The sequence below is a fragment of the Ricinus communis genome, chromosome 8 (genome assembly GCF_019578655.1).
Source record: "Ricinus communis isolate WT05 ecotype wild-type chromosome 8, ASM1957865v1, whole genome shotgun sequence".
In the NCBI taxonomy this organism is placed as follows: Eukaryota; Viridiplantae; Streptophyta; class Magnoliopsida; order Malpighiales; family Euphorbiaceae; genus Ricinus; species Ricinus communis.
Genome location: NC_063263.1, coordinates 2,782,011 through 2,793,447, shown reverse-complemented (window position 1 = coordinate 2,793,447; position 11,437 = coordinate 2,782,011). Strand labels below are relative to the sequence as shown.

General features: G+C 34.2%; 2 protein-coding genes and 1 pseudogene across 4 annotated transcripts; 2 read left to right on the top strand and 1 right to left on the bottom strand.

Annotated features, from left to right (window-relative positions):
* Positions 1-321: 321 nt before the first annotated feature.
* LOC107261998 lies at positions 322-1,481 on the top strand (annotated as a pseudogene).
* Positions 1,482-1,594: 113 nt separating this feature from the next.
* LOC8265952 (F-box protein SKIP23) lies at positions 1,595-4,778 on the top strand. 3 transcript variants are annotated; one of them, XM_048377741.1, is made up of 3 exons: positions 1,595-2,923; positions 4,126-4,160; positions 4,407-4,778. In XM_048377741.1, the coding sequence occupies exon 1, from the start codon at positions 1,713-1,715 to the stop codon at positions 2,919-2,921; it is 1,209 nt and encodes a 402-aa protein (XP_048233698.1). In that variant the 5' UTR covers positions 1,595-1,712; the 3' UTR covers positions 2,922-2,923; positions 4,126-4,160; positions 4,407-4,778. The 3 variants fall into 3 exon arrangements, 2 of the variants coding, with proteins under 2 accessions (XP_048233698.1, XP_048233699.1); XR_007216943.1 differs by having other exon boundaries at positions 1,596-2,923; positions 4,126-4,195; positions 4,407-4,475; XM_048377742.1 differs by having other exon boundaries at positions 1,597-2,038; positions 2,168-2,923; positions 4,126-4,778.
* Positions 4,779-5,282: 504 nt separating this feature from the next.
* On the bottom strand, positions 5,283-9,505 carry LOC8265951 (rop guanine nucleotide exchange factor 1). The gene is made up of 5 exons (XM_002528381.4): positions 8,853-9,505; positions 8,482-8,598; positions 7,855-8,393; positions 6,344-6,700; positions 5,283-5,957 (listed from the first exon to the last, which is right to left on the bottom strand). Exons 1-5 carry the CDS (start codon positions 9,148-9,150, stop codon positions 5,526-5,528), a joined length of 1,743 nt encoding a protein of 580 aa, XP_002528427.1. The 5' UTR covers positions 9,151-9,505; the 3' UTR covers positions 5,283-5,525.
* Positions 9,506-11,437: the final 1,932 nt, after the last annotated feature.

The window sequence follows — 11,437 nt, the reverse complement described above, 5'->3', positions numbered from 1 at the left end:
TAGGATTCAGTATTGATCATAGATGATAAAATCACTTATGCAACAATTAGAGATATTCAAATCAAAATCATCTTTAGATAAACTTTTATTAAAAAAAGACAGTATAATGATTTTCATGCTCCCTTATTGATAATAACTTTGAATAGAGCTGATTCATCATCTTTCCTTACAAAGTTATTAGTATTAATAAATAGGATTAATTATCTAAAAATTTCCTAACTTTTAAGGTTTTAACAATTTTCTTAGAACGCACTAAAGTGTTTTTTTTTTTTTTAAATACAATTCGGCAATCTCTCATAGTGATTTTTGCTGACTAAACAATTAAGTGAAAAAAAAAAAAAAGGAGATTTGCTGACTCATCCTATTATTTAAACTCATCGTTTTGAGAATATGAATATATTTATATATCTTTTTCTAATTTTCAGAATCTCATTTCTGTCCACGTTTTTCTCTTTCTCTTTATGTGTACAGTTAAAGAGAAAATGGTGTCAAAAGCTCTCAAGAAAACAACACCGTCGTCAAAAGAAGAAATCTCCATTGTATTGGTGCTTCCTGTAATGCCATCTTTGCTTCCATTAACAAAACTATCTATTCTTGCAAGCGCAGTCTCGCTATGATATTCTCCAATTCATCAGCACGCCTAATAGCTGCTACAAAGGCTATAAGATTTTGAAAAATGAAGTTAAAGATTGAAAGAGAGAGTAAGAACATGATATGGAAAATGTTAGCATTTGTAGAGTTCTCTTCTTTAATGAAAAGTTATGGCCTTTGATTTCTCCAAATAAAATAACTGTTTTTCTTGATTTTGATGGTACTTTAGTGTATTCCAAGGCTGACCCATCTCCACATGTGTTTGATTTTATTGTGAGGCCAAATATTGACGGGAAATTAATGAATTTTCATATGTTGAAGTTACCAGGAGTTGATGAATTCCTGGAAGCATTGGCTGCAAAGTATGCCACGGTGGTGTTCATTGCTGGATTAAATGGCGTATGCTTGGCTTGTTATTGATACATTGGATCAAAAGGGGATAATTTTTAAGCCTAGAAATAGAAGTTAAAAATTGAAGAAGGTGGGTAAGTATATTTCTAATCTCAAAACTGTGTGTTTAAGTAATAGGATGAGTCAGCAAGTGTTATAATTTTTTTTTCTTTTTTTTTTAATCTAATTATCCGGTCAGCAAAAACCACTCCAGAAAGTTGCTAGATTATATTTTAGAAAAAAAAATTAGTATTTTTTGAGAAAAAGTTGTAAACATTGGTTAAAATTGTTAAAACCTTAAAAGTTAGGAAGTTTTTAGGTAATTAGGCCTAATGAATTTGATTTGCTTTTGCATGCAAACACTCCACACTTGTTACCTTAATCCAATCACTTAACTGTTACTAATCAAAATTCATACGACTTTTGATATGCCTGCTAGCTACCAGACTACCATTCTCCAAAATGTAAGATAATGATAATTGAACATTCAAACTTGCAAAGTGATCAATCATATTTTTTACTGCATTTTCGCATTTATATGAGTTAAGGTCCAATTGGAATGGACTGTCATATATAGACGCACTAATTGTATCGCAGCCCAAATACAGCGAGCCGAAATCACAAACTCATATAGAACCCGTGGCCCCGTCCATAACTTTATTTGCCTTCTTCCCGCAGCTCCTTTTTATTTTCGTACGCTTTCCTGGGGAAGTCACTCACACCTGGAAAAAATGGCAGAATGGACCAATCTCCCGAAAGACCTCTTAGAACAAATCTCCAAATGCTTTGACACCTCCATTGATATCCTTAGGTTCCGCTCCGTTTGCAGTTCATGGCGATCTTCTGTATCCCCAAAACGCCGGCGTTTATCAGGCACTTTCCGTATACTCCCAAACGATGGAATCTCATGTACCTCCTTCGGATTCTATCTCACCAGACGAACTATATTCCTAATTGGAGTACCCAATTCCCATAACCAAACCGACCCAGATGGGTGGTTAGTCAAAATAGAAGAAGGTATCCCAGAAAGAAAACACCTCTTAAATCCTTTATCAAGGTATAGGTTAAATTCTTTACCCAATGACTTTCCACGCGTTTTTGATTTATTTAACTTTCGGGTCTTTGAATTGGGTCAAGAATATGTTCTTCATCATGTTAATTATAAATCTAGTTCACCTTCTTTCAGTGACGCTGGTAATCTGTACATGGAGAAAGTGGTAATGATTTGGTTAAATTATGAAAATGAGAACGATTTTGTGCTGCTTACTATTCATGTTTCAGGGAAATTAGCCATGTTTAAAAGTGGTGATAGAAGATGGACAATTATACAAGATATGCCTTCTCCTTATGATGATGTGATTGTTTACAAAGGGAACTTTTATGCTGTTGATAATACAGGCAGGACTGTGATTGTTAGATTGAATACTGAATTGGGTTTGATTGCAAATCCTGTTTTTGGTGGTGATAAGAAGTATTTGGTCGAGTCCTTGGGTGATTTATTGTTAGTTGATATGTATTTGAGTATTGATACTGCCGAAGGGGGTTTGAGTTTTGGTGAGGAATTTTTGGAGCATCTTGCTCAGTATATGAGCGAGAGGACAGTGAGATTTAAGGTGTTTAAGTTGGATAAAGAAGCGCAGACCTGGATTGAAGTGAAAAGTTTGGGTGATCGTGTGTTGTTTTTGGGTGATGATTCTACATTTTCGGCATCAGTTTCTGATCTGTCTGGGTGTAAAGGAAATTGCATATTTTTTGTGGATAATTTCTTCTATTCACGGGATGAGAATCTGAGGGCGAATGGGGGAGATGATGGAGTATTGGCAGGAAGAGATATAGGTGTGTTTGATTTGGAGACTGGTTGTATAGGACCTTTAGGGAACTATCCTGAATATGCCAAGATGTTCTGGCCACCTCCACACTGGTTACTTCAACATCATTAGAAGTAAGTCTTCTCCTTTGTCCTTTGTTAGGAAGTTTCACCCTTTTTTCCCTCTATACTTGCCTTTTCTCCTTCAGTTCTGGTAGGCATTTTGGAAATGCGTTTGCAATTTATATCCTGGCATGTACATTTGAGTTCTTTTAGTTAAACTTCTTGCAGACTCAACTGACTACCACTGTGTGGTTAAAAGTACAGATAATCTTCATAATTATTTTCTGATAAGCAATACTAGCCTTTTGCTATCTTGAGTAGGTTATGTGCTTGGTTTAGTGCTTTAAATAGTACAGTTACATACAAGTGATTCTTTGGTAGCTAGAGTCCAAGAGAAGATTCATTCACCTTTTCATGCAAATTCTTTACTTTTGTTTTTTGTTATCAGTAAAAAAATAACATATATGCGTGGAGAGTTGTCAAAGCTAATTGTGAAATTCTCTACTTTTTGAGAGTACACGAGTTTCCATGTCCATACTTTGTCAAGAGCCAATCCCATGTGGATCACTAGCCTAATAATTCGGCACAGTGGGGAGCCTTTACGCGTGGCTCAAAATTCAACCTCTTTTTGTTACAAGTAGTTCAGTTAAGACCCTTGTACACATATTAATAGTCTCTTTCTAGAGGGAACGGGGTATTACATATGTGCTCTGCTACATCTTTTCCTTGTGCAGTTCTTAGATCTTCCATGGAAAGGTAGAATTTTCTTTGGGCAAAATACAGGCTTCAAATGCTTCAGTAGTTGGCTGATGAGTGAAAATGTTCTTGGGTCATTACTGTCATAACTCCATGACATTGTAGAATAGGCTAAACTTCTCTTAATATAGAATGCAAGCAAGGTAGCTTGCTTACTCTCCTAGATAACAAATCCAGTCTTTCACTAAGATTCCGAATAGCTGTCCCGAATTCAAGTTGCATATATACAAGATCGAAAACGCGATTCGCGTGGGTCCGCTTTTTCTTAAAATTGGTTAATAGTTTCAATTTTGGTTTGAATTCCACTAGATGTTTTTGGCTTTGAAATGGTATGTGCTTAGAAGAAGCTGCAGAGCCCCCAATTGTTGTCCTTGATTATGCTTGCACATTATCACATCTACATTTCCTTGTATATGTAACAATATCATAGTGATTATGTTCATGTTGTGTTCATAAATATAATGTCTTGTATTCTACCCACAATGGCATTCTAATTGCTGATTTTGTGAATGTGACAGGTGCAAACTCAAAACTAACTTGAAGATCTCCCTTTGTAAGATGATGTTTAACTATTGTCAACATAACCTGGTATTTGAATACTAACACTCCATCTTGTAATTATGGTGGGCTTATCTTTGTTTATAGAAGAAAGTTAAAATCTCAGTTCTAGATAGAATACCCAGCATCTTAATCAAAGAGTAAAAACAGAAGTTTCCTTCAGTATTTTATGAGTTCGATCAGTTTCTTTGTGAATACCTGAAAGTTGAGACAAACTTGAGATTTTCATCTTATGACACAGTTGAGAATGAAATGAAGTGCTGTCATCTACTGTCTTCATTGTAGCAAGGAAATAAAGTGCCATCACCTTGAAGCTACCTGATAAACTTGCATGATCACTGAGGGCAATCAGAACATCATGGTGAAGGCAGTGCTTGCTGGAGTCTTCAGTGTTCCATTTATTGATTTAGGCTGAGCTCAAAGTGATTGCTAATGTCAGTAATCATGTTAATTTCCTTATTGAGATTGCTTTTTTTTTTTTCCAGAATCTTGTTTGGTCTGATTTAAATTTGTCTCTAGTTAGTTTCTGCTGTTAAGTTTTTGCATACTGATTATGGATTTGTACAGACCCTCTTCATGAGCAGTATACTACCAATGTTTATTTTTTTTACAATTCTTGATACGTTGTGGTGGTGGCTTTTCTTTTTCCCCTTGAAACGCAACTGAATTAGACAGCAGAAGAGGCCAAACGGGTATCAGACAAGGACCAGGGTTAACGCTATAAAATGACTGAATGTTAACGATAACTGGGTGGTGGTAATTGCCACTTTTGCAACTCAACAGCCGTCAGATGATTCAGATATGTTGGATTGGGCAAGTATACACTGGCTTATCAAAAGAAGCTACTTGTTCTTTTGTTGAACTAACAGTAGTGTGTGGGCATCCTTGACAACTTGGATGGTTAATCTGGAGATGACCTAAAAAAATATAACATTGCAGAAGCTGGACTCTGTTATCCACCGTAACGGTTAGTAGATCTGGAGATAGAGTCCAAGCAAGTTTTGCACCTGCAACCCAATTGAAGTCTTATGGCTATTGTTCTTTAAGAATTATCTGCTCTGGTAAATCTTTTGCTTTCAACTATGGAAGTGGAAGAGTATAATATTTTAAATCAGAATTAAATAATCTTTTAGCAATTTTACCATAATAATTTTCTTTTTTAACAGCTTGGATAATTTTTCAGCTATTACAACTGGGACTGGGGACAAAAGAGGTATGATCAAAACTTTAGAACATGATCTTTCTATAGCTAACGAATATACAGAGGTTAGATACCAACTCTTGGACCCTGAAAGCCACAAGGCTCCTAATCATATCTATGGGACTCAGTCTTCACTTGAGAGTGTGAATTCCACAACAGTTAATCTCGCTCAGGAGCATCTCCCGAAACTCTTCTTGAACTTAGGTTGCCAGTGTATGACCAAACCTTCTCAAAGTCAGCTGGGCATGGTTTCTCAAACTTCTGATCAGTTGCTTCCTTAATGTTGTTCATCTTTATGGAGGATGGTGCCCTTCCTGGGCTTCCAGCCACTGGTGTCGAAGAACAGAAAGTTGGAGTTGCAAATGGCGAGGTAAAGGGGCTCTGTTGTATGGAGAAGGGGCTAGGCGACATTCGCTTCTGGATAGGATGGCCACCCAGACCACTTCTATTGAATAGGGACATTGATTCTGCTGCAGCACATCGGTTTGTGGCATCATCTACATAAATAACATCATCTATCCTTGCCATAATGTTGAAGGCCAAGCTCTCCATTACTCTTGAATAGCTTTCAAGAATTGACTGCCCAACATCCTGTAAGAAAACAAAGTTTTTGATCCTCTCCTCTTTATTCTTTCAATAATAATTAAAAAAAACTGCCTGACTGCACAACTAATGACATCATTGCTCGCGAAGACAGAAATATGGTGTGCAACAATATATTATCTGCATATAATAATCAAAATGTTGTGTGCTTCTACCTACATGCTCTACCGATATTTTTATGAAATGAATGAAAACAACTGAATTGGCCTCTCGTGCTATTTGTTATAGATACTTTCCCAGATTGTGTTACTGTTTACTGAATCTGTCCCTAGAAACTAATATCACCATGCCCTACATGTGATTATATGATGTTATTAGTAGGCAACTAGTAAGTAATTACTTTTCTGATATGATTTGAGGTTTGGAGCAAATACCTTGTTGTATTGAATCTTGTGCATATCCAATGCTGTCTGAGGAAGGCCAGGGAAACGGAGCCTTAGGCTCTGTAAGAGGGTCTCAGCTCGTTGGGCCAGAAAAGTATTCTTTCTTTTGGTGTCAGCAACAAGGCCTTTGACCTTGCCTCCCCATGATGTGTGCCTAGCTTTCGTGTGACTTGTGTGCTTTCTCTGATCTTTCTGCTTCCAGACATGCAGTGCCGCCTCAATTCTGTTAGCTATTTCCAGTGTGTGATGCTCCGTTGAGAGGTCTAGGCAATCAAGAAGACATTCTGGTGAGAACTGCTCAGCTGTTATGTAGCGGTAGATGATATCTCCAAGGCAAGCTTTTCCACACTGATAGAGATTGCACAACAAAAAGGTTTACACATAGATTAGAAGGAAAATGGGGGAGAAATTAATAATAAAGAGAAACTACAAGATATTTTCTGTAAAATCAACAAAAGAGGACATGTGATAGATAACATGTATTAACAAAGCATGCCAATTTCTATTATGTGCAACTCTTACATAACGTCGTTCAGTTATTTCACTTTTACCATCCATTATTTTACAGATCTATAAATGATGCTGGTGTCTTTTAATTAACTGTATTTTAAAAGATGAGCACCCAAAGTCTTACTGATGTAAAGGTAAGCCATTAGAGGGTAATACTGATGCTGTCAACCAAAAAAAGTGACACTTTTGCTTCAAGAAGTTTACACTACTGTTGTTTACAAAACATTAAGAGAAGGATAAACTTTGGTAAGATTTTGTGCAAAAGGGCTCTATTAGGCCTCTTATTCCAAACAACCAGCAATACATTTAGCTTGATCTAGAATCCATAGACCACATTTACATTTATCAGATTTCATGTCATATGACTACAAAAATTTTATCTATCAAACAGTAAAATTTCATTTCAAGTCCTTTTATAGCTTCTTATTCCATAATTTTCATGATTACCATACATTTGCTTGCCTTCTGACTTTGTGATGCAACATCAAACATTGCATCACTTGTTCTGTCATGTTGCAGCAGATGAGTCTTTTCTCTTGTATCCGTTTTCTTATCTATCCTCATTTCATTATGCCTTCTGTTACATGTTTGGCATTGAGAGCCTAAGTTTTCCTTCTGCCATCCTCAAGCAGATTTATAACATGTAGTTTTTGCCAAATTAAGACAATAGTTTGTGGATATTGAAAGGCATAGAAAAACATTAATGTTTTCTTGGCTATAATCACAGGCTAAATGAAATTTAATGTTACAGCATTTCAAGTTCGGCACTGAAAGCCCAATAACCAAATGAAATGAAGAAAATTAGGTTACTTGACATAGATACAAACCTCTCAAATTCCAATTTCACCATAGGAAGATGAGATTATTAACAAACAGAACTAGGTAGAACACTAATAACAAACTAATTACATAAACAATTATTGAAGTAAAGCACCACAACACAACATACTAGCCATACAAACACTTGATAAAGGAGGACCAGACATACTTACCTTAGGCAAAGTTTCCAAGTATGCAGTAGGTATCTCCATCTCAGCAAGCACACTACTGTTAATTGCCATAGCTGCCTTCAATATCTGGTTTGTACAGTCCCTGCACTGCTGCAGTCTCTTTCTTGCATCCTCAGATAACCCATTTGAGGGGAGTTTAGGGCAAGGCAACCACCATTTCTCTTCCTGCCTAATGGAAGGCCTCCCAGTAGAAAACCCAGAAGGATAGACATCATTATCGGCACCATCAGCCAGAATTATCCCCCTATCAACATACCAAAACTCGGTCTCACAAAACCCATCAAGCATGCTAATCAACATGGCATCAAGCTTCTTCAAGGCAGGTAGATTGACATATAAATCGGAGCGTGGTTGAGCTGCCATGATCTCGTAAGTACCTCCACCAGGGAATTGTTGAACGGAAGGAACAAGCTCAACAATTGAATCACTGACACATAATAACCATTCCATTTCTCTCCGCCACATGGACTTCTTTTGTGGAGCTAATGGCTCTAACCTCCATAGTTCACCAAATACAGTAGCTGAAATAACCAACAAGATTAATAACAAAGTACATGAACAATAAAAGTAGACAATAAAAGGAAAAACATAAAGAAGAAACAAACAAACCAGAGAGATTAGTGATGGCATTGGAGATTGCAAGAGCAGTACAGACTCCTTTACCACCTCCAGACATGTCCTCTCCTAGAAGTAGCTTAGCAAATCTCTCTTTCATCATTTCCACTTCTACATTAATTTATGCACGTATCAAAAAGAAGAAAAAAAATTAAAATCATAAAATACAGAATAAACCTTAAAAGACACATAATGAGATCTACAAATTGCAGTAGACATTTATGACTCCCTGGTACTTAAATCCATAAAAGAAGACTAAAAATTGGAATCATAAAGAAAAATGGTGTAAAAATTTGCTACTACGGAACCAAACAAGTCATTATCCATAATAAACTCAAAAGGCCAAATAAGAATTCTTCGAGTACCAGATAAATCAGTGTCCCGTTTCTCAGGCTTGATGTCCCAGAGCAATAAATCTTTAGGAAGCAAAAGCGGCGTTTGAAAACAGAATTTAGCAGAAGAGGGTAAAGGAGGAGAGGAAGTGATGGAGGTAGAAGCACCTTCACCGTCAAACCCTCGCCGACACCAGAAACTACTGCTAGTACTACTCTCCGACTCGCTTACATCTGCACTCAAACTGTAGCTTCCACATCTCTCGCTCTGCTCATCACCCCCATCATCCGATGACACACTTCCCATCCTCCTCCTACCGCTACTTTTCATCAAGATCCAACTATTATTTCTTCACTCCCAAAACCCCCTAAATCAGACCCACATTATCACTTAAAAATTTGTGGTGCTCAAATGAGAAGTGCAAGTGATGATTGTTGTTGAAGGGGGAAAAAAGGTAGTGTGGATAAAAGCACGCCTCTCTCTTTCTCTCTCTCTATCTCTGTATGTTTACTCACATTGTACTCTTTCTCTTTCTTGGGTATGTATGTACATAATTTAATGGGTGCTTTTTTGTGGTCTCCCTCTTTCTCTCTCTCTGCTGTGTTCTTTTTCTCGCTCTACACACAACACACACTGCTAACTGAGGAAACACAGTAGTACTGCAAGATGAAAATAAAACAGAGAAAGGGTAACAGAGAAGGGAGAATAAACGGCCGTTTACTGTAAGGTACTTGTCGTCTTTCTTAGGTTAGTTTTCGACAGCTTCTTTATTTGTGGGCCCGACTTGCTCGCATTTTCCTTCTCTTTATCTGCTTTTGTTACCCGTTTACCACGTCACCACCTTTCTTTCTTTATATTTTTCTTTTTCTTTTCCATTTCCAATTATTTCCTTCTTTCCTGATGTAATTTGTAAATGGCAAAATTGTTAGGAACCACATGATAAAATTAATTATATTGATATAAAATTTTTTATTAGATGTAACTTATTAGATTATTATTAAAATCACTTACTAATCAACTAATATATATATCATATATCAATAAATATATATATAATTTCTTATTAGATTTAATTTTTAGATTATTATTAAAATCACTTACTAATCAACTAATACATATATCGTATCAATAAATAGAGTTAGATTATAGTATTTTCAATGCATTTTCTATATATATCAAATTTTTAATTTTAAAGCATCATTGTTATAAAATGACACTACAATATATTTTTTATATTTTAAATATAAAATAGAGAGTCAATTTGGCTCATCTATTGGAGACTCAAATTTCATTTTCTACTTCATATTTAATAAATATAATATAAATTTTTATGCATTTAATTTAATTGATATTTATCATCATTCTTTTTTTTTTGATAAAAATAAAATTAAAATTAAAAATATTAATGCTTATGAAATTAAAAATAAAATATAAAGAGTTCATTAAACTTAAATAAAATATTTTATTCTTTAAATTTGAATATTTCTTAAAATATTTTTATTATATAAATTATACTTTTTAAAATAAAAAATACTATTGGAGATGTTTTTATTTGTCGATGTAAAATTTGCTTGTAACTAAAAATTGTTTAGATAGTGTTTGGTAAAACCGAAAATTAAACACTGAAAGATTAAGCATTGAATTTTAAACAAAGGATATACTAAAGGATATATAAAAAAAAATATCATACCATTCCATCATTTGACAATTTTTATTATGTGGTTTCAAAAGGAGGTATATGGTTAAAATTTGTTATTAAAAAAAATATTTTCATTGAAAAGTATCAATTAGTGAGAATTTATCTATCTTCATTCTAATGAGTCACTATTATCATCTTTTTCGTGTTTGAAAATATGAGTTTAAAGTTTAACAACTCAAAAAATCAATGTTTAACCGTTAAATCGATATTATCAGAGTAATGACTTCTTAAACTATAATTTAATAGTTAAATAATAGAATTATAAGTTATTAAGCTCCAAACTCGCGTTATCAAATACGAGCAACATAATAATAATAGCTAATCAGAGTGAATATGGTCGAATTTTAAAAACTGGAACTTTTTAATGATGAGATACTTTTTGTTACGATTTGTAACTACATATCTCTTTTTTCTGAAAGATTAACACACTAAAAGTTATAAACAGTGAAACTACATAATACCTTTTTATACTTATTTTTATATTAATTACTAGAATTTTTTAAAATATTAAATCTAATTAATCTATTTGATAATTATCATTACTGAAATTTGTTAAGATATATTTAGAAAAAAAATATAAGAGATAGTATTTGTAACTTTTTATACTTATCTTTATATTAATTACTGGAATTTTAAATATTAAATCTATTTGATAACTATTATTACTGAAATTTGTTAAAATTTTACTGGATATATCTAGAAAAAAGATATGAGATAGTATTTATAATCTTTTATACTTATTTTTATATTAATTACTGAAATTTTAAATATTAAATCTAATTAATCTATTTAATAACTATCATTACTGAATTTTGTTAAAATTTATTGGATATATTTGGAAAAGAAACATAAGAGATAGTATTTGTAACGATCCGAAAACTAGATCACATGAGATATTATCTGTTGGCCTCACAGTTT